The sequence below is a fragment of the Camelina sativa genome, chromosome 14, assembly GCF_030686135.1.
Source record: "Camelina sativa cultivar CO46 ecotype springtype chromosome 14, ASM3068613v1".
NCBI lineage: Eukaryota > Viridiplantae > Streptophyta > Magnoliopsida > Brassicales > Brassicaceae > Camelina > Camelina sativa.
This window is the reverse complement of record NC_141893.1, coordinates 13373178-13395476: the sequence shown is the minus strand read 5'-3', so window position 1 is coordinate 13395476 and position 22299 is coordinate 13373178. Positions and strand designations below refer to the sequence as shown.

Genomic DNA, 22299 nt, shown 5'->3' with positions numbered 1-22299 from the left:
TAAAATAATTACTTTTTTTATATATATATATTTCCACTGGATATAGAGATGACAGAATGACAATCAATATATATTTGGCTAAGACCATCTTCAATGGTTTTCTCTGTAATATAGAAACTCTATAATAAAAGTGAATTTTACTCCAATGCACCTCTATTATCACCTCAAAAATAGAGTTGCTATTTTTTTCTTCTATTTATAGAAGAACCTTTGTAAATAAAAATAGAGTTCCTCTATAAATAGAGAAAAAAATAGCAATCTCTATTTTATAGGTGAGAATATAGGTGGATTAGACCATTTCCAACTCATCTCCATTTTTGCCTCCAAACTTCATTTTGGAGAAAAACCTTCTCCAATCCCGCTTCATTTCCATCTCCAAAATGAAGATCTCTATATTTGTTTCTATATTTGGAGAATTTTAATTCATTTCTCCATTTTGCAGTTGAACTTTTTTATTTATAAATCAGTCCCTTAAATTTATACATATTTAGATTTTATATCCAAATACAGTTAATTATTATTACTTTATGCTTAAACTTATAAATAATAATTTTAAAATTCAACAATAGCATATATTACATAGAAAATAGATAATACAAACAAAAGAAGATATAAAATAGCATAATTAATAATAAAATTTAAAATACATAATATGACTTAAACTAAAAATTAAAAACAACTTAATACAACAAAGACTAATAATTGATTATTTGTGGGAAAAACACTCTATGGATGCATAAACAAAAAATATTTCATATGTTTATCTTAATAATTAATGAATGTTGTGTAATGTATTGTTGTTTAATAATAAATTTTAAATAGAAATAATATGCTAATTTATTTTTTTGCTAAAAAAAAATTGGGTCAAATTTGTAATTTTAATAAATAAAGGATCATTATATAAATTAATAATAAGATAGAAAAAAAATATTCTTAGAATATTCTTTTTTGGAGTAAAAAATAGAGAAATAAATTGGAGGAAAACCATCTGTAAAATAAAGTTACACCAAAATGGAGTAAAAATTAAAGAAATGAGTTGGAGATGCCCTTAAGTAAAACTCACCTCTTATGGAGGAAAAAATAGAGATGGTTAGATAGAGATGCTCTAACAAATACTAAAATTTTATCATCCATAAAAGTTTAAAAATCAGGTAATGGTTTTTTTTCAGAATTCAAAATAACCTTCACATGCCAATTCCTACTTTGGACTGTGTTCATTTGTTCGATAATTTTAATTGATTATCCTCAATTCTTTTTCTTTCCTCTTTAAGTTGTAATTCTAAATCGAAAGTAAAGATTTCCAAAGCATGTACCCTCAAGGAAAGAGTGCCCCTTTTTTCCTAACGACATTAAACACGTATAAAGTTTATTTATAAATTCATCCCACTTTATCTAGCAATAATCAAACATCATTGGCTTTATTAATTTTATGGATATGTCTCCTTTTTACTGTCTATAACCATTACTATTGGAAGTTGTAACCCTCGGAAAGAACCTTGTTGTTAATATCAAATGTGTATTCCTAATTATAGCTAACGCATACGTTTATAGAGCTAATTTTTTTACATTTTATGCACAACCATGAAAACAAACTAAATTGAATTTTATTCTTTATCTTTGTATTTGATCTGGACTACGTTATACGAGTTCAAAATTAGAATTCGGATAGTGATACACCTACGATGTTAATATAAAGTACTAGACTATATGTCCTAGTCGATGCTCTCTAATTAGTTTGAAATATGTATGAGCTATAGAGCATAATCCGACAAGTTCAAATACAAATCGAAAATTTATTCTATATAAGATCAATAAAGTACGAGTCATATCTCTATAATAGACATTAAAGAGAAAACAATATTTCTCTAATTGATTTCCTTTATTCGTCTAATTAATTTAAAATCACTTTATTAAAGATAGGATTAAAGAACAAACCCCATATAAAAGATTTTGCTTTTCTTTGTAAAGAGTGCTTTTTATATAAAGTGAATTTTGCTAACCCAAAAGAAGCACATACTGAAAAGTTTAAGATTTGAAAGGAGAAAAGAAAAAAAATGGGCAACCAACAAAAGTTAGTCACCAAATCCATTGAAACCCTAAAGAAAGAAGAAAGAAAAAAAATGGCCTAAGAAAAGATAATCCACCTTTACAAGGTACAACTAATTACATGTGTATATATATATATATACATATAAACTTCCTTTGTTTTGTATAATACATTCTTTAGCAAATCTATGGGAAAATTCCAAAAAAAAACACCAACTATTTAATATTTGCCAGAAAAAACATGATTTTTTTTCGTTGCCAGAAAAATACGCAGACTATTTTTTAGTTGATAAAAAATACACAAATTATTATTTTTTTCCATTTTCTCTTCGTCTCCGTTACGACCGTTAACGACATTATGACGGTGTTACTATTTTCGAAAAACATTCCAGAAAAAAAACACAAACTATTTAATTTTGCCAAAAAAATACATGAACTTTTTTTTTATTTGAAAACACATAATTTTCTATTAACAAATGTTAGAGATCATAACTCATAATATTCTCTGCTCTCTTGAACTTCATACAAGTTTTCACTACTATTTAGGATAATTGAATTTAAGAACAAAAATATACAATTAGATTAATCGAATTTCCAAATTTCTCAATTAGTATTATTTTTGCATTAAAAAATGGTAAATCTGGTTAGGTTGCAGGAGTTGATGTCCCTCTACGATCTCGATCAAGTTTGCCTACACCAGGCCATTTGATGATTTACACTGGCTATAAGCATCATAAAAGGTACTAAACTAAGGAGATGAATATTTTATGAAAGGTATACAAAGGTCTACAAATGTGGAGATCTCATGAAATTTTAGAGTTTAAGTGTTTATGAAGTTTCAAAATTTGTAAAGTCGGTATAAATCCAAAAAACAACACTAATTGAGAAATATGGAAATCGATTAATCTAGTTTTGTATTTTTGTTCTTGAATTTAGTTATCCTAAATAGTAGTAAAAACTTGTATGAAGTTCAAGAGAGCAGAGAAAATTATGAGTTATGATTTTTAACATTATTAATGGGAAAATATGAAATTGAATATTACGTATTTTTTAGGCAAAGAAAAAAAAGTTCATGTATTTTTCTGGCCACAATAAATAGTTTGTGTTTTTTTTCTGGAATTTGTTTTAAAAATAGTAACGCCGTCACAATGCCGTTAATGGTCGTAACGGAGATGAGGATAAATTGGAAAAAAATAGTAGTTCGTGTATTTTTTATCAACTAAAAAATAGTCTGCGTATTTTTTTAGCAATGAAAAAAGTTCATGTTTTTTTCTGGCAAATATTAACTAGTTGGCGTTTTTTTTAGGAATTTTCCCGCAAATCTATCACGCAATGTAAAATATGTATTAGAACTCTATATTCGAACATGTGATCCCAATTCGAGCGAGGAAGTATTTTATTTTATTATATAAAGTTTGATTTTCAAAATTACTCATTAACAAAATCGTGACGCGTGTTAATTATATCATTCAGATGTTGACACATGTTAATTCCAGATTTATTAAATTTTTAAAAAATAAAAATGTAAAAATTCAAAAGAAAAAAAAAAAAGAAAACCTAATTTTATCTAAAACTATAAAGAAATTATATTATTTTATCTAATTAATTATACAATTAATTACTGTTTCTAAAAAAATGTAAATACTCACCTTTTCATAAAGAAAGAGATTGTTGAGGTTAAAAAAAAAATAGATCGTCTCATATTTTTTTTTCACCAATCAAATAATTTATTCAAGAAGACTGCTATTGTAATATATAAGTTAGGATTATGTAAGATTAACGTATGCAATTTTGTAACTATAAAAATGTTAAAGTGAAGAGATATATAATAGATTATTTAATGTGTTTATAAAGACAATTTGTTGGTAGTAGTAAAAACTAAAGAGTATTTTAACAGTAAAATATATTTGTATGTACAAATACACTATTAATGGTAATGTAGATAGTAAATTTGTAAATAGATATAAATTAGTGTATTATAGCAAAAAAAAAACAATTATTTTCTATAACTAAAAGTTTGTCTCTTTACTTTAATACATTGTTTTAACTTACGAAAAGAATTAAATATATATTATTTTTTAAATTCAATTTAATTTTAATAACTTTGAACTCATCTACAATGATTTCTTTAACTAAAAGTGTATCTATTTACTTTTTTTTTCAACCAAACAATAAATTAAAAGGAAATTCCTCGGTTAGTTGCCCAAGGCGGAGGGAAGGAGTTTACAAAAAAAACTTGAGAGATAAGAGAACACGAAACACGGGCAAGACAATCCGCCTACGCACGCGGAATGCAAGAGATGGAAAATAGTGGGAAGGACTCCAGCGAGTTAAACTCATCGAGCAGTGGAGAGAAACTGAGAAGAGCACACTGACTCCGTCTCATTGAACCATACACAGAGTCTGAGAGAGCGACGCTGATTTTTGCCATTGGAAGAAGGATTCCATAAACGCGAAGAAGTCAAAGCTACAGTGGAAGTGGATAAGGAGAAAGCCATTGGTGAAGTTCCCCTTCCCCACTCTTCTTTCTTCTTCTTATCTCGAATCCCAAATTAGGATATTTTGCACTACAATCAATGTTGACATTAATAAACCGAACCGGTTCATCGATCTCTTTTCATAGTCTATAATATGTTTTTTTCCATTATCGATTTCAGTCTTCTGTCGATTTTACAACGATCGATCATTGTTTAAGAATACAACACAAAGTTATATGATTTGGCGTTAAACGAAGATACTGATTCAATGGTTAGTCAGATTTTGGTGTGATTTAAGTTGATTAATTAATAATGCCAAAACTAAAAGTTTGTCTTTAAAAGCTTTCAACTCCATTAAATTTAACTCAAACTCTTAGACATTAATTAAACTACTACATTAGACATTACAACTACTACATCCCTTAAAACTAATACATTCCTTAAACTCTCCACACTAAACTTAACCCACCTTCTTCTTCTTCTTCTTTAGTTATTCTCCCAATCATGAACATTTTGATGGATGGTTTCGGTGAAATGGTTTTCCTCAACTATCTCCCCTTCCTTCTCTCCCTTTATCCTCTTTAGTTGGTGTTTGGTGTTCAGAGCTATTATGTTTCCCGATTTACGAATTGCTCCGAAGGTTTTGGTAAGGTATCGGAAGATGGTGGCGTCTTTGTTGTTGAAATTGTCCATCTTTGAAGACCACTTAACGTCTTTCAGTTTCTGCTTGCCTCTGGATGCATTGACAGCGATCGTGGCAAGGTGATGCTGGTAGGTCTTTCCACTCTTCTCAGGAACTGAGCCGCACGTATCTTTCACGAGCTTGACATTCTCTGCTATGGTTTTCTTCACAAGAGTGAGGGCATTCAAAAAAAAATATGATTAGTAGTCTCAACCGCATAGTCGCACTTTTTACATCAAACTAGATTTTAACCTGCGGTATACCGCAGACATATAATTTTTATTATAATTTATAATTTATATTTTATGTTGTATCTATTTGTTAAATATTGGATGTTTTGTAAATATAGGAATAACTAAATTTTCCGGTTGTTGTGCGGCTAAATATTTATATTATTTTTTAACCTGCAATACACTTCATGACCATTTGTTTGTTATTTAGTTTGTTTTGTTTAGTGTTTGAGATTCTATTTTGATTTTTAATTATTACAACAAAAAAATAAGGGATCTAAATACATAATCAATAATTTATACATTGTGATCAAGTCACATTTTTCATAATGAATTAATTATTTTATAAAATCTTAGTAAAATCAACTTGATTTTATGTCAAATACTCTAATATTGTTAGTGTTGATAAATAATTAAATGAGGATTTAACCCGTATTAACACAAATTTAATAATATTTTATTAATTCCAACATGTCTTTTTTATAACTCATCTACTATATAACCACATTATATAGTATTTTAGACTTTTTTAATTTTACATATTCGTAATAATTAAATTTTTTATTAAGTTTATATATGTTAATTAAAATATTTAAATAAATGTCAATCAAATTTTTTCTTAAGTTAAGAATCAAAGCTTACAGGTTTTGGAAAACAAAATGAGAATCAAATTGTTGTTTTCTTTGTATAAGAAGGATTCAGATATAGAATATCTTCAAAACACAACATAATGTATGGTTAAATATCTGTTAGTTTCTATCTCATATTGGTTGCTGTTATTTTTTTAATTGGAATAAAATGTAAAATATTTATGAAACAAAATCTGGAGTAATGTTAGTTTTGGAATTTTTTTAGGGGTTAATGTTGTAAATAACTTTTTAATAAACAAAACTAAAAGGGCATAACACAAAATGTACTTCAAAAATGTTAATATAGATATCACATTGGACACCCCGGGGTATATATTTGCTTCTATGTATAGTTTTTATTTACTAAAAATACTTATTTTATATTCTTTGTTAAATTTATTTTAATTTTAAAAACTTTAAACTCGGACATGTGATCCTAATCTAGTATATAATAAGTTAATAAATAATAACACATTGCCAATACACAAACCGTATAATATTTATACGTGTACAACATGATTAGAGAAAATTTGATCAAATTAAAACAGTTGTATCATTAGAAAAAAAATGTATTCTATGTAAATAGAAAACATACTTTATTAATTCTCTTTAATACTTCGATTTGGCTATAAACTAAATCTAGTCACCTTTAGAGGAATATGGATACAATTGTTTAAAATCAGAATATTATCTTTATATGCATACTTTGCAAAAATAGTTCAATGGATGAAATTCTTCTTCGACGTAAAATATATACGCACATTTATATTTCCTTTTTGCAATGTCAATTAAATTTATCTTTCATCTATATATTTTAACTAAAAAGTCGATCTCTTTTAAAAGTACTTAAAAGTTGTTCTTTTGCGACTATATAGTATAAAGTTACCAATGAGAAAAAACATATAGTATAAAAAAAGCACGAACTTGAGAAAAAAATAAAGAGAAACATGAACATCGATTAGTGCTTTCCTTTTCCTTTTTCTTTTCCTCTTCTTTTTTTTTTCCCTTTCTCTCATCTTTAACATGCTTTAGAGTTTAATAACGTACGTGAATTATGTTAATTTAAATAAAATATTTAAAGAAACATGCTTTGCTTAACTTTATTTGATTTTTTTTCCAAGGCAATATCCACTCAACCGTTCTACTAGATGATCAAGCAAAATTGCACAAATTATTAGTCCAATTTTACCACTATCCACGGACCATGACATGCAAGAAGGGATAGATGTTCCATTTTAGTTTAACATAATCTTGTTAGTGCAGCTAGAACTATATTTGCATATACTATTATTATAAGTTAAACTCTTCCGGATTGAAAACCCAATTTCATTTATTCACAAGTTCACAATAAAAAAAAAAAGAAGAGAAATTCTCGATTAAATTTCAGTTTTATTATTTTATCCAAAGAAACTCTCTAATTATAATACTAAGCAAAAGAAGAAACTAAATTTTTCCTAATGAAATTTATTTTTCTATACAATACACAATGAAAGAAAGAAATAAATAAGTGAAGAAAATGGAAGGATGACTTGGAAAAAAGGGAGGCCAAAAAAAGATGATGTGTGACTTGAATTGAAAGCTGATCCCCTCTAGTCATTCAGGCTGCTATTCATCTCTTCTCCTTTTCTACACCAACACAACAACCGCTCTTTCTCTTTGGCGGCTTTGTCCAAATCCAAATCCTTCTCACTTACATTATCTTTTCAATCGCATAAGGTTTTTTCCTAATTTCTTATATTCATTATATTTGTTGAGATTTTAATACAATTTTCTCGGTCTATATTCTAAACCTTACATTTTAATCTCATATTGAAGCATTGAGGTCGAACCCCTTACACCCGAGCGGTAAAGCAGAAGTGAGAAGTCGCTACTCAAGTTGCTATCTCGACTCATACTTCCAAATATTTATAATTCCAAAAATGTTAGTCAATGATGAAAATAAGAAGAAATAGATGATGCTGTTGCGAATTTTAAAAGGATAAATAGTATATCATATAGATAACATAATTAGGTTTTGAATGTGATATTTGTTTTGTTTCTGTGACACAACCCCAATTCAGAAAATACCCCTTCAAATCACGTTGTCGCACAAAAGTATAAATTTTAAAATATTCAATAATTAATATCAAACCATATACATTTTGTGAATTAGTTAGTTATATAAATAAATATTTAGGTAGCTTGTGAATTAATTATAGTAGTTTTTGGCTGTGTTTAGTTATTGTTTTGTATTTCTATATTGCTTGTTCGCTGCTATTGTACCAAAGCTTTAACTCGTTTGATGCAACGAAATAAAGCTCATTCTCTGCATCTGTTTTGCGAATTAAAGCTTCTAAAGATGTTTTGAACTTTTGCAAGTTTAACTAACAACTAAACAACATCATTTATTAGTAGTGATCACTTAGAAATAGTATTAGCAAAGGGAGTAAATTCAAAACCAAATATAATTCACATAAATTTTGATAAAAATCATATTAATAAATAAAAGTGTTAAAACATCACTATTCCAAAATACCTTTTATAAAATATACGGAAAGACTATGAAGACTGTACTGAAAAAGTTTGAAAATATACACATTATGGTGAAAAAGCAAAAGAATACAACACATTTTGTCAGCTGATATATGGATCGATATTTCCTTGAATGCAATAAGCAGTAAATGCGCCTAACATATTCTTTCATAATATTTTTATATTCTCCCTACTAACACTATTGCTTTTCTCTCCTTTCCTACGAAAAACATATAATAATGTTTTCATTTTCATACAAATCTTTTTACAAAAAAGATTGAAATCTTCTTCTTATAAACGTCTCTTCTTCTCTCTTTCATCACTGCAAGAAACTTAAATCACAACTCTCTCTTCTCTCTCCCTTACTCTCTCTCATTTTAATGGCGACCCAAGACTCTCAAGGGATAAAACTCTTCGGCAAAACCATAACATTCAGTGCCAACATCACACAGACGATTAAAAAAGAAGAGCAGCAGCAACAAGTGCAGCCAGAGACACAACCTACAACCTCCGTTAGATCATCTTCGTCGGATCTGACGGCTGAGAAGCGTCCAGACAAGATCATACCATGTCCTAGATGTAAGAGCATGGAGACTAAGTTCTGTTACTTCAATAACTACAACGTTAACCAACCAAGACACTTCTGCAAAGGCTGTCAGCGTTACTGGACCGCCGGTGGAGCTCTACGGAATGTTCCCGTCGGAGCCGGTCGTCGGAAATCCAAACCTCCCGGACGTGTCGGTGGATTCGCCGAGTTGCTAGGAGCTGCGACTGGAGCTGTTGATCAGGTCGAGCTAGACGCTTTGCTAGTGGAAGAGTGGAGAGCCGCCACGGCGTCACACGGTGGTTTCCGGCATGATTATCCGGTGAAGAGACTCCGTTGTTACACGGATAGTCAATCTTGTTAACTATTTTTTACATTTTTATTTGTCTTGTTTTCGGGTTCGGGTTTGGGTTTTGGTTTGGGTGGTTTTTTTCTATATTTAACCCGTAAAAAGAAAGAACGTGGTTAAATTTGCTTTGCTTTTGATTTACTGGATACGTAGTACGTACAGGCTAGCAATTAAAATTAACTTTCTTAATTAAATTAATTAGTAGGTTTTTTTAATACTTGCTTCTCTCTAAACAGCTGTCGCTCTTGTTTCAAAATTTCTAGTTGTAAAATGAAGCTCGTGGGATTTCATATTTTTCTTCTAAAAACAAAGACGGTGACGTTGACCATTAAATACGTTTAATACTTTTTTAGTTAGTATTATTGCTCAATCCCATTAACCTGTAACAATTTACTTGTCCTGATGTTTGTAGCGTTGCGTCGTTAAAGTGTACGTAAAGTTAGTTAAATGATTATGGAGTATAACTTTAAACCAAGAAACCTCATTCAATTGGACATTTAAGTTTTCACTTTTCAGCTATAAACTGACAATCACACTAATGAGGACACCTACAAATATAGAAATAAGGTTTTTACTGTGTTAATGAAGACAAAAAATTGAAATAAATTGGGACAATCTAAAATGCTGTTTTCCAGTTAGACCAATAAACACAAACAAGTAAAGATCTTTCCAAAGAATCCTACTAATCCGTCGGATGTATTATTATAGACTTAGTAGTATTTGTAAACAGAATTTGTTTTAACTTAATTTTCGAGAAACTGACTTGAGTAGAATCAGGTGAATGCTACAGAGAAGCTACTGTGATCATGCAATCACATAAAAGAATACGACAGAAGAGACAACAAAATCAAGACTTGTGTGCAAGTCATGTCCTGAGTTGGGAAAAGAAATTGTGGGCCCTGTGAATTGAGTTCTGGGTTGGTCAGAATTTATAAATGCTGGACGAAGCTCAGAATAATCAATGAGTTATGAGGTAAAGGTTTTGGAAAACGAGAACACAAAGTTGACTTGTGAGGCTAATAGAGAAAGAAACTGCAAACAACCAGATGATAACAAATCCTACATTTTCAAGGACTAGAACAAAAGTAAGAGAAACCATGACATAATAAGATCATAAGCGAAACGAGCAATGGGCAACAATTCATACAGTTTAAACTTTCTCCATTGAGAAGCATCAGTTTCTTTGGGTCCAAACGATATCTAAAACCGAAAAAAAGAGGGAGAGAAAGAAAAGACCGACGACAAACTCACTCACTCAGGACATGATTTTGGCAGACCGGACATAAAGGCTGTCAACGACCTTCCCCATGTTTGCAATGGTGTCGAGAGTAGCCGAGTAGATCGCATCTGCTTTTGGATCTTCGAATATGATGAGGCATCCAGCTCCTTGATCCAATGTACCTGCAAATTTCTTGTCAAGAATCATCTGAGATAGCTTCTTCTCCACATGGTCGAGTGGCAATCCAATCAGCTCAGCAATGTGAGCAATCTCAACTCTTGAGAAAGGCTCGATCAAACGACAAAGATTTTGCTCCAGAAGCGTGTCATAGAGCGAAGAGAGATGCCTGTGGACAATTGGGTCATCTTCAAGCTGTGCTTTGTAGTCACGGAGTGCGTTCTCAAACAATTTCAAGGACCTCTTTGAGTGAGCATCAGCGACTGCTTTCATGGCATCCAGGTCAGGGCCAACGTACTGGAGTCCAGCCTTTGAGGAGATTATTCCTGCAACATCATCAGCTTGGCTAACCATGATCTTGCACAGTAACATGTACTTCAGACTGAAAACCGCTCTTGGATCTCCGAGAGCGTTGAAGGACTCAAAGGCTTCAAAGAAGTAGCTGTATCCGGTTTTGTAGTCTTTCTCTTCAGCGTGAAGAATCCCACTCTGCAGATCAATGGTGCCTTGTTGAGCCGGTGGGACATATATAGCGTTTGCAGCTGTCCTAGCTGCGGTAAGTGCAGCTTTTGCCTTGGGTAAGTTTCTCAATGAGAAGTGAAGTTTGCTCTCCAGCAAGTCTATGTCGACCAAAAGGAGCTTATCATCTAATCTCCTAACCTCTTTAACCAAAGTACTCAACAGCGCCAAAGCTTCAACATACTCCTTGTTCTCCATCAAAAGAGCAGCAAGCCTAGCCTCTACTCGCTGCCTGAGGAAAGTACGCTTCTCAGCACGGGTCCATTCCACCATTTCTTTGCAAAGAGTGATCTGGAGATCAGTTGTTCCGGGTATCTTTGCCACAGCATCAATGATTCCTCTGACGATTTTAGCGGTTTTCGCCTTGGGGATTAGCGAAAAGAAAGGCCTCAACTTGGTCAACAGTTTCCGGAGATCCTCACCTCTCTTCTCCTCAGTCAGTCGATCGCAGAGGTTTGTAATCGCTTGCTCCTTGATCCTTATAGCCTCAGGAGATGAAGAAGGGTCTTCTAAAACCTGGTACAGTATGGAAATAGCCTCAGAGCAGTTGGCTTCTTGAGCCATAGAAATCGTCTCTGTGGTAGCAGGATACGTAACCATTGTTGGTAGGTATTTGTGCAAACTCAAATCCCTGCAACATCAAAGCCATAGATGTGTTTACACAATGTTCAAATATTCCTACTCTTTAGTTTCACATTATTACAAAAACATATCAGATCAAAGTAACAAAGTATCACTGTAATTTACTCAGTCTTCTGTATCTAATGATCAAGACAAGCCTAGTGATCTACAAAGATCAAACGAAGCAAAAATAAAGCAATACAGGAATTGAATTACGAAGTTAATGGAACTACTACAACTTAAAATTTTAAGTAATGAAACTGAGTCACAGAGACATATATACTTTATAAGATCCATTCAATTACCTACCAGCACCGCTCTGTTAGAACATAGTCGAGCTAATCCACGAATCGAACTACCTTCACTAAGATAAACTAAATCGAACAAAGCTAAAACCCTAGAACTATCGAGAGAGCGACCCAGATTTGATTTTTTTAAGAAATCGAAACAATACGAACACGAAAACCCAGAAATAAATTAGATCTGATAAGCAGAACCAGAAGAAAAACTAAACAAATTTCGCAAGAACAAGACGTTACCGGCAGAATCGTCGGGGCGTGAGATTTTGGTAAAGCTTTCGACGGGACGGACGACGCTAGAGAGCAAAAAGAGAGAGAGAGAGACTCGAGGATATACGATATTTGGCTTGATAGAAAAGATAAATGGACAGCCTTTTCGTAAATTTTCAATTTTATGGAGGGTATAATTGTCATTGCCTATCAGGAATTACAAATTTGGCGTCTTAAAATCTAGCGTTTCATATTCAGAGTTTGAAAGCCAACGCCCAACGCTGCGAAGGAGTTACCTACTGTACCTTAGCGCAAACGAATGTTCGGGAAAACGCGCGATGTGAAAAACGCGTGTTTTGTGATTCAGGGCTAGTGGCCCAGACTGGAGGCCCAATATATATAAAACTCTGATGCCAGACTAAAAGGGTTCTATTTGTTTTTTTATACACTACGAAAGTTATTTGTTTGGAATATATTATTTTTTCTTTCTACGAAAGTCATGTATGTTGTCAATCGAAAAGTGATATAAAAAGAGTTTTTTTTTTTAATACCAAAAAAGGTAAAAGATTAATATTGGAAGGTAATCAAATCATTCGTAAGTAAAAACAAGGAACTCCCAAAAATAGAACAACAAAAAAAAAAAGAATGTTGGAACACAAAATATTAAATATTAAAAAAAACACCGTTAATCATTTAAATAATAACAAAAGGAGTTATCCAAAAATTAAAATTGTTGAGAGATGTGTATAATAAAATATGGGGTAATGCATGTATATGTTAAGCTTAGAAGGTGACGTCAGGGACGATTCCAAGCTCCTTGAAAGCTTGAGGACAATCAGTGAGAGGAGTCTTCCTCATGAACCCAAGTGGGTTAATGGTTCTAGTCTCGTTTGAGACAATGCCATCATTGGCCGTGAGACTGATCCTGGCTGCGTTTCTTAGGAACTCTTGGTTGTTCACTTCGCCACACTCTGGGTCAGGTGATTGGACGAGGACGATCTCGCACAATTCTTCCTCGTGGTCTCCCATTACTTCCATCTGGTAGTTTCCGGCACTGTCGGTCACAGCTTCTTTGGTTAGTGTCACTGTCTGGTTCTCACGACCCTTGCACTCAAGCTTTACCTTTGCCCCTGAAATACAACACGATAACGTCAGTTTTTTTTTTTTTTAATTATCTTAGAACTTATGAACCCTAAGACATGTCATATCTTTTGTGTGTATTTTGGCTATACAAATAATAAGATAGATTGCAATAACGCAAAACAATAATGTCTTTGTAATTAAAATGAAAAATAGATTATAAAAATGCAAAACCGTGATTAAATTGTTGTTTTGTTCGAAAAAGTTTGACAACTAGACTTTTTACATATATCGTAATGGGATTAATTTTGTATAACCAATATACATTTTTAATTTCCTATTGATTGTACTCTCTCATATGATCCATAAAATGAACTTGATTAGAGAATGTCCTTAATTACCTTCAAGGAATTTGCTGAGACGGGTCATGAATTGGACACGGCATGTGTCGCAGTAGACGGATCCCTTGATGTGGAATCGGTCGAAGTCGTCGGCATCAGCCGCGGCAAAGTGAACGAGGGTGGTGAAACATATGGCAGAGGCTAGGAAGACGATGAAGAATTTGGCCATTATGCCTTAATTCGTTTTCTTTTGTTTTTACTTTCTGTCTTATCCTCTCTAGGTGTTGGGAGTTTATTTATAAAATTAGTTTGTGGTGCGAAAAAAATTGCAAGTTTCGGTTGAGAGGAGACGCTATGATAGATCCAACCAAATTTTTCCTTTTATAGAGAACAAATAGACAAAACAACAATGAAAAAACATGTGATTCTATTTCTATTTTTGGAAGTTGTTGTTTATTTTTGGTGTTTGTGTTCTTTAGTTTTTGTACGGCTGTGTATTCCTTGAACCCGATCTTTTCTCATTACCATCTACTTTTTTCTTTGCTTCTAATTTCTTCTTTATGGATTCTATCTAGGCCTTTTGTTTTTAAAATGAGGACGTTTCCTCAAATGTCAAAATTTAAATGTATTGTTTATGGTTATACGTTCATTAAAAATTCAGTTGGGGTGGAAATACACTAGACCCAAATGATAGTTAACGTAGCATAATGATTAATTTGAGCCACGCATGAAAGTTTTTTTGCATAAAAGAATGACACAAGAAAACATGTAGATGGAAGAAAATTTCTAAAAGAAATGGAGTACAGGAAAGAGTCTTCAACTGAATCTGTAATTTTGACTTGGGAAACAAAAATTTTACAAGACTTGAACTGTTGAGGATCTACTTGAAAAAAAAAAAAAACTGCAGGGAAACCTGAATTCTATAATAATATCTTTCAAGTGTTGTATCATTGCTTGGAAAGCTAATACAAGAAAATCATGTACAGATGAATTTGAATTGTACTTGTCTTTGATTTGGCCAGCCAAAAATATGATCAAGAACGTTTTCTTGATCTGCGCTGATCTCCCCGAACTGTATAGTAAGAGAAAAACATGTATGGTTCAAATGTTTCGGCACACTCAACACTTAACCGGTTAAAACACTCGACAGCTCACGATTTTATAAGCTGGCGGTTATAAACGTGGACGACTCTTGCTGTTTTATGCTATCTGCAACATGCGCAACAACTCCAGCTCCTGCTTTGTATAGTCTTTCACTTTTCACCTGAAACAAGACCAAAATCTCTCTTATAGTCCATCTGTGAACGAACAAAAGCTCCAAAGTGAAGATGTTGGAAGTTTACGTGAATGTTGTTATGTGCTAAGTAAGGCCAGAATGTGGAGTGGAAGCTGACATCAACTTTCTTCCACCCTAAAGTCTGCAGACCGCGGATCATTTCCTCTGCCAAAATTTGTATAAATTGTTAATTTTTTGCTGATTTAGAGGAATCAGTCAAATGTTTGGGATTAAAAAATAGCTTTTTCCTCACCTTCCACGATTTCATGATACTCAAGTGTGTTCTGAGGGCTCGGCGAGCTTTGTGCGGCCTCCTTGGCTTTAGCAGCTTCTGGAGGGAAATGAGCTCCGTCTGATGAAAGAGGTGGACAGTATTCTACATCGACAACATGCTTGTATCCATCCAGAGACCGGCGTGGAGGCTGCGTGCAATATGAAAACAGGGGAAATCATATCTGTCAGTATCAGATCTCAGTCTTGTCAGCTAAGTAGTTCTGAAACTAGCATTTGGCAGTTTAAGCCACAAGAGCTTCTTGCACAAAGTGAATACCTACCAATCTTCACTAAGCTATCTGAGATAAAACTGCCTGAATCTATACGGACAATTGTTTCATTTCGTAGATTCTTTATAGAACAATATGTCCGCTGTAGATCGGCCTGCAAATGCCAAGATTAATACTGTTGTGGTCCTGCCATTGATCTTCAACTCAGGGAGAATTTTTTTTACTCAGGAAGCCCTATGCTATGGAGCTAGACTGGACACAGTACAAGGGTCTCAATACGTGAGGTGATATTATTCCTCCGTGATAACTCATTACACCAAAACACGGGATCAATTCACCATCATTAACATTTCACAGCGAGCAGACTATTAATATTGATGTGTCCCATTTTCTAGCTACTGTACTATAAATTCCAGAGTTGAGATCAAGGTATGTCGAGGGAAATGGAAAAAGACATGGGATAATATTCTAGATAAAGGTTTATTGCTTCAGGTCAAAGTAAATGTACCTTGAAAAGTTCAGTTTCTCTCCTTATGGAAGATGTACGCCAACCAACCATGTCTAGTCGGAGTCAAAGGAAACATATAGGCAAACAAATGTAGACAAAACTAGGGATCATGACTCTAAACGTTAAGCATCAACAGAAAGGCAGAGGATACGGTCATAAGATACATTTGCATATATGATGCGGCTTCGAAACGCCCCCAGAGACGATCTGCCAGACAAACCATTAGGATTTCAAATAAGTAGTTAAGGGGGTATAATTATTTAAATTATTACGAGCATGACTCACAAAAATTTCAGATCATGACTATCAGATGCCATCCTCAAAAGAAGAGGTGGTTTATCAGCTTTACCATCGGTGAGGCACAACTGGCTACCAGTCCGACCAACAAAGAACGGAGCTATCGGTGCAGCAAGTTTTTCTAGAATAGGAACTCCCAACAGAAAAGGCAGCTAACAAGCAACTCCACAGAAAATGAGATGGAATGTTCAGGAACTATCAGTTAATATTCAACAGTCTAGCTCTAGGAACCAAAAACCAACAAGTGCCAGACAATTTTGTTGAAAAGTATGATATCCGTATGAACACAAGCAGGAAGATATAAAATATAGACACCAACTTCTTTCTTAACTAAGTACATGCCATATCTACGTACAGGTACAACGAGATATACATGAAACACTCTGAAGTCCAGTTATGATACGAGAAGAAGAAGAGAACCTGCTTTCTGCCTCTCACTCCTAGATGAGGTGTTGCCAAGGTGATGAAATTAATCGGTTCCAGCCCAGCAATCCTACCTCGAAGAAGATTTCCAGATTTAGAGACAGTACCATCAATGGCTTGTGAAATTGCTGCTGAGTAAAGAACAGCAACAGCATGTCTAGCGAATAAGCCACCGAGGGAGTGTGCCAAAAAGGAAATCTTTTTTAAGCTCTTGCTCTTTTGGACAACTTGTCTAACCTATTCCTCCCTCACATCAAGAATGGAAGAGATATCAGCTGATATACCGAAGTTAAGGACTAAAAAACCCAGAACTATATAACAAGTGGAATGGCATTGTAGAAATATATATCAGTCTCACCTCTTCTGCTAGTCGTTTTCCAGCTCCATCGACCCCGCCAAATGTTTTAGTGAAGGTATTGGAAGAACTTGCTGTGCATGTTCAGAGGATATAGAGTAAATTAAAAAGCATTATGTGTGATCCACGCATGGCATTAGAGAGCACTGAGTAGAATAATAACAAATACCATACTAAAGACTAGTAAGAGAAAAACGTGTTCTGGTCTTAGACGAAGAGATAATGAAAAAATTACGAAATTTTTATTTATGGCACCTTGCTGCTAAAGATGAAATAAGAGTTTGAAGTATTTTTTATTAGGTGCCCACAGATGCATTCAAAGCTAAGGTTACCATTCCGTTCGCAAAAAAACTCATCCTTATATATACCAACAACTGCACAACTAACAGAGGATATAACAAAGCTGAAACCAGATGAACATACCATAAATCAAGAATCTTCTGCCAAGGCGTCTTTTCATCTCAGCTTCTACGTAGAGCCAGTCACTGGGACTGCAAGTAGTAACAATGTCTCAGTAAAAAATTTGGAGTCTATCGATTATATAAAATCCGGAAAACATGTAACAGAAATGATATACAAAAATTTCAAAGTTTATATCCCCAGAACCATGAACTTCATACCTGGCCAAAATACCGTGAACAAGAACAAGAAGATGATCAGGTTCAATTTTGTCATCATTGTCGCCTTTAGATAGCGAAAAATTACGTTGAGCCGTGGCACTCATTGCTTGAACCCTCCTGAGTCCCTGTTGTTGGTTCCAGCTTCTGCTTAACCCCCCTGCTTGTGAATACAGAGAAAAATCAAACAAATGAACATCATCAAGTACGAAAAGCAGAACAGAACCCATTCTTTGACCAAATAAAATCATACTTGGCTTTTTCACAATCGTCGACCATCTCAAATTTATAGATAGATAGATCCTAAAACTACATCTTTGAATCGAGAATTCCTCAGCTCTCTAAAAAATTATCAATTCCAATTATAAAAATGCCAAATTACCGAAATCGAAATTCAAAATATCAGAGTAACCACAGGAGCACGAGGAGGATGAGGATGACGACGGCGATGAAGAAGAAGAAGCAGCAGCTAAAACGACGCCGGAATACTGCCGTCCTCGGTTAGCGAAACCACCGCCACGATCCTCCGGTAAGTATCTACAAGGAGGTTGAATCCAAGAAGCCGTAGACATAACTGAAGAGAGCTTCAACTTATATATATATATATACTAAGAGAGAGAGAGAGAGAGAGAGAGAGAGAAAGTAAAAAAAAATCAGAGAAGAAAGATCCTTGAATCACGGTTTCCTCAGAGAGTGACGTCAGCTCCAGAATGAAACATGGCTCACTACGTTATCTTCTTCACAGAGACCCATGCTCTCTTCTAATCTTCTTCGATTCAATTCAATCATCATCATCGACCTTTTAGCCAATTTCTTTCTTTATTTTATTTTTCCTGCGAAATTATAATTTTTGTTTTTCACTTTTTACTTTTTTTATAAATAAATTATTTCGGGTGTTTTTAAGCGACTCAAGCACGTAGAATATTTTTTATATTCAGAAGAAAACAAAAATATTTACATGTGGTACTGATATATTATTAATTTATTATTGTTACTTTGATTTTTGGTCAAATTTATTACAAAAGATCCTCTATATAATAAAACGGGAGTACATAGCATTGTTTTATAGACTATATAATTTTAATAAATTAGTTACAAATATATTATAGATTAAGTTTTAAATTATTTGTATAATCTAGATTTATTGTTTCAAAAAATCTTAAAGAGAATATTCTAAAGAATCATTTGATATCACTAAACTTACCATATTAATTTCCTTTATTAAATTATTCATCAAATAAAATCGTTTGATATCTAATCCCCTATATAATAAAACCGGAGTACACAACATTGTTTTATCGACTATATAATTTTAATAAGTTAGTTACAAATATGTTATAGATTAAATTTTATATTATTTGTATAATCTGGATTTATTGTTTCCAAAAATCTAAAGAATCATTTGATATCATTTAACTTACCATATTAATTTCCTTTATTAAATTGTTCATCAAATAAAATCGTTTGATATCTAATTTAACATATTAATTTGTTAATTATCATTATACTTCACCACTCATTTTTATATATGAGTCTAGTTTGTGAAACAAATAAATTATCATATTATTTATTATAATTAAAAAATAGTTTTATTTCCAGATACACCATAAGTTGAATTTTTAAAAACAAATATAAATGATTCAATCTATAAAATATTTAAGTTTTATTAATATTATTTTTTAAAAATAATATCTATTGAATTTAAATTTTTACTGAGTAACAGGTCAAAATTTGGATATTTAAATTCAATTTCATACTTTTTTTTGTTGAATTTTATAATTTTATATAATATAATAAACTTTCAATAATTTATTTTGAAATATTTAAAAAATATTCAAATTTGATATTAAAATCAGAAACTATAAACCCACTAAATTGGTTTGTTATAGCAATGTCAATAATATGTCACTATAATATAAAAGAATTTCAAAAAAACAAAGTATATTAAAACAAAAAGTATAAAAATATATTAAATTATTCATAATATAATAACTCTCTTTTTAAAAACCAAATTCACAAAATTATGTCTTATAATGACATTCAAGTCATGAGATAGAATATACATTGTTAAAATAACTTCACCTACATAAACTAATACAACATATTAAATTTTTATTTTAAAATAGAAAATATACAAATTTTTTATAAAATAAAATTTAACCAGTGTTATAGCACGAATACTTATCTAAAATCATTAACAATATAAAACTTACAAAATAAGTGTCTTTTCAAAATATTAAACTTTGCTCTTGTTTTCTTTTTCTTTGCTCTGGTTTTCCACATAACTATCGACTGTATCGTTCAAATTCCTAGATGGCTTCGTTTCATTAACTAGCTGTTTGGATAGTGAAGCTACGTTCATGCCTCCGAGGCCGGTGTGGGTGGCAAGAAACTCTTCGTCTGTCAAATCTGTGAACTCGTTGACACCAAGTTTGTAGCTTTGGTTCCCCATATTATTGAAGTTCTCAATGAATTTCAAATTTTCCTTGAACACGTTAAGCCTCATTTCTCTCTCGGATCCATCCTTGTAAAGTCGAGAGAATTGAATCATCCATTGCTGGTGGTAATTAACTGTGGATGGTTCCTGCAAAGTGATACGAGATGTAGCTTGAGAGATCATTAATAGATCCATAGAACAAACTATAAGACCCACGAACACAGACAATACCGAGACCATTTTGGTATTGGTGAATAATGTGTAATGGGCGCTTGTGTTGTGGGGTGTTATAGAAGTGAAAATGGGGAGAAGGAACAATTTATAGGGATGAGAGAGTTCATATATATGCTGCAAAGCAAATTGATGAATTTCATATATACATGATCTTCTGAGGAACAACTCTATCTAATATTCCTTTTAGTAGCTAGCATGCAAGATAACTTGCCATTCTTTACATGCATAGATGAAGTGCTTGATAGAATAGAAATATTCAGTTAACATATTGATTGATGATATCTTGGCAAATATGTTAATTGAATATTCCTATTCTATCATGCATGATCTTACGAAGAACAACTCTATCTTTCCCTTTATATATTAATAGAGAAACACTCTCACAAAAATCTGATGTGTCGCGTCCACATAGCTCTTGTGTCTTTTTTTAATAAATACTCTTACATCTCATTATCATTTACATAAATATGTCATTGACAAATATAAGGCAACTAGGTAGTAGACCCATGCTTTACGCGGGATTAATTGTTATTTTTTTTTTATAATTGATTATCTTAAGGATAATTTTTTAAAATCATTTAAGTGAAAATCTATCATGTCCTTTTTAAAAAAGTCTTCAATATTTGATCAACTAAAAAGCCCAAGTTGTTATGAATATATTGTATTATGTGGATGCCCATTATCGGTCCATTAATAGACTTAGTGTATAACCTAAAACCCTAATGTTGTATTACTATATATATGTTATATCCTATGGGATAGAGTAGTAATACATGAGAACAATTCACTAAACCTCTTGTTATAATACTTTATAATATATAAATATATGTGCTGCTAAAATATATATAATTTGTTATTAAGAAATAATTATAATTATATAATTAAATTTTTTGGTAAAACGTTTTAGATTTTTAGAAAAATAAAGCCTTTGAATAAGAAAAAAATATAATGATGCTTAATATTTATTTAGCACTCATTTATATGATTATTTATGTTTGTGATTTATTTGTTTAATCACAAATTTAAATCTAATTGAAATTAGATATAATATTATTATGAAATATTTTAAATCATGTCTCCAACTTTCTTTGGTGAATACGTTGAAAATTTAGTAACAAATTACTAAATAATAATTATTGATCATGTTTTCTTAATATCACTTCTATGGGAGGTTTAAGTCCAAGTATATGAACATAAAAATTCACGTATTCTTTAGAATAATCTAAAGAAAGTAAATGACTAAAAGTCTATAAAAAATATATACAAACAACTTAATTCCACTTATAACCAAGATTATAATAGAAGATTATATAATTGTTGGAAATATATTAGAGAAAATATATTATACTTGTCACAAAATATTGTTGTCATGTAAGACGCAATATAGTGAAAAATATTTTTTAAAAAATATTAGAATCTCATTTTTTTTGATTGTGTAAAATTATGAGATGTTGATGTAAATCGTATCCTATTGGTTTGGTCTATTCATTGAACTGAATATGACTTTATGCAAAGAAAAAACAAAATGCCACATCAATGATAAGAAAGTTGCTATAAAAGTGGTTATAAATGTGGTTATGATATATGTATAAGGTCACAGTTAAGCCGACTAGTATCTCCACTATAAGTGAATAATAAGTACATGAAATACTTATCTCATCTATATATGATGATGATGAAAGAAGATAGTGTGAGACAATTTCCACTATTTTACT

At 32.0% G+C, this 22299-nt stretch overlaps 4 protein-coding genes across 8 annotated transcripts; 1 reads left to right on the top strand and 3 right to left on the bottom strand.

Moving 5' to 3' along the window:
- The first annotated feature begins 8731 nt into the window (after positions 1 to 8731).
- Positions 8732 to 9760, top strand: LOC104741506 (dof zinc finger protein DOF1.5). The gene has a single exon (XM_010462388.3). It carries the CDS (start codon positions 8956 to 8958, stop codon positions 9481 to 9483), a length of 528 nt encoding a protein of 175 aa, XP_010460690.2. The 5' UTR covers positions 8732 to 8955; the 3' UTR covers positions 9484 to 9760.
- Positions 9761 to 10515: 755 nt separating this feature from the next.
- LOC104741505 (26S proteasome non-ATPase regulatory subunit 11 homolog) lies at positions 10516 to 12800 on the bottom strand. Its single transcript, XM_087485838.1, has 2 exons — positions 12544 to 12800; positions 10516 to 12014 (listed from the first exon to the last, which is right to left on the bottom strand). The coding sequence occupies exon 2, from the start codon at positions 11981 to 11983 to the stop codon at positions 10724 to 10726; it is 1260 nt and encodes a 419-aa protein (XP_087341964.1). The 5' UTR covers positions 11984 to 12014; positions 12544 to 12800; the 3' UTR covers positions 10516 to 10723.
- Positions 12801 to 12898: 98 nt separating this feature from the next.
- On the bottom strand, positions 12899 to 14302 carry LOC104741504 (pollen-specific protein-like At4g18596). Its single transcript, XM_010462384.2, has 2 exons — positions 13995 to 14302; positions 12899 to 13643 (listed from the first exon to the last, which is right to left on the bottom strand). Exons 1-2 carry the CDS (start codon positions 14161 to 14163, stop codon positions 13297 to 13299), a joined length of 516 nt encoding a protein of 171 aa, XP_010460686.2. The 5' UTR covers positions 14164 to 14302; the 3' UTR covers positions 12899 to 13296.
- Positions 14303 to 14836: 534 nt separating this feature from the next.
- LOC104741503 (uncharacterized) lies at positions 14837 to 18756 on the bottom strand. Of its 5 annotated transcripts, XM_019235241.2 has the most exons (12): positions 18296 to 18756; positions 17917 to 18073; positions 17720 to 17787; positions 17300 to 17370; positions 16939 to 17178; positions 16507 to 16670; positions 16373 to 16428; positions 16222 to 16274; positions 15464 to 15632; positions 15278 to 15375; positions 15090 to 15198; positions 14837 to 15006 (listed from the first exon to the last, which is right to left on the bottom strand). In XM_019235241.2, exons 1-11 carry the CDS (start codon positions 18483 to 18485, stop codon positions 15094 to 15096), a joined length of 1371 nt encoding a protein of 456 aa, XP_019090786.2. In that variant the 5' UTR covers positions 18486 to 18756; the 3' UTR covers positions 14837 to 15006; positions 15090 to 15093. The 5 variants fall into 5 exon arrangements, 1 of the variants encoding a protein (XP_019090786.2); XR_015580663.1 differs by having other exon boundaries at positions 14837 to 15198; positions 15765 to 16274; positions 18296 to 18744; XR_015580665.1 differs by lacking the exon at positions 16507 to 16670 and having other exon boundaries at positions 18296 to 18727.
- Between the last annotated feature and the right edge of the window lie 3543 nt (positions 18757 to 22299).

Coding starts and splice junctions, on each gene's coding strand:
- LOC104741503 (XM_019235241.2), bottom strand. CDS start 18,485: ATGTCTACGGCTTCTTGGATTCAACCTCCTTGTAGATACTTACCGGAG. Junction 15,633..16,221: donor GAGAAACTGAACTTTTCAAG/GTACATTTACTT, acceptor TATTGCACGCAG/CCTCCACGCCGGTCTCTGGA. Junction 15,376..15,463: donor GTATCATGAAATCGTGGAAG/GTGAGGAAAAAG, acceptor AAATTTTGGCAG/AGGAAATGATCCGCGGTCTG.
- LOC104741506 (XM_010462388.3), top strand. CDS start 8,956: ATGGCGACCCAAGACTCTCAAGGGATAAAACTCTTCGGCAAAACCATA.
- LOC104741504 (XM_010462384.2), bottom strand. CDS start 14,163: ATGGCCAAATTCTTCATCGTCTTCCTAGCCTCTGCCATATGTTTCACC. Junction 13,644..13,994: donor TCTCAGCAAATTCCTTGAAG/GTAATTAAGGAC, acceptor GTTGTATTTCAG/GGGCAAAGGTAAAGCTTGAG.
- LOC104741505 (XM_087485838.1), bottom strand. CDS start 11,983: ATGGTTACGTATCCTGCTACCACAGAGACGATTTCTATGGCTCAAGAA.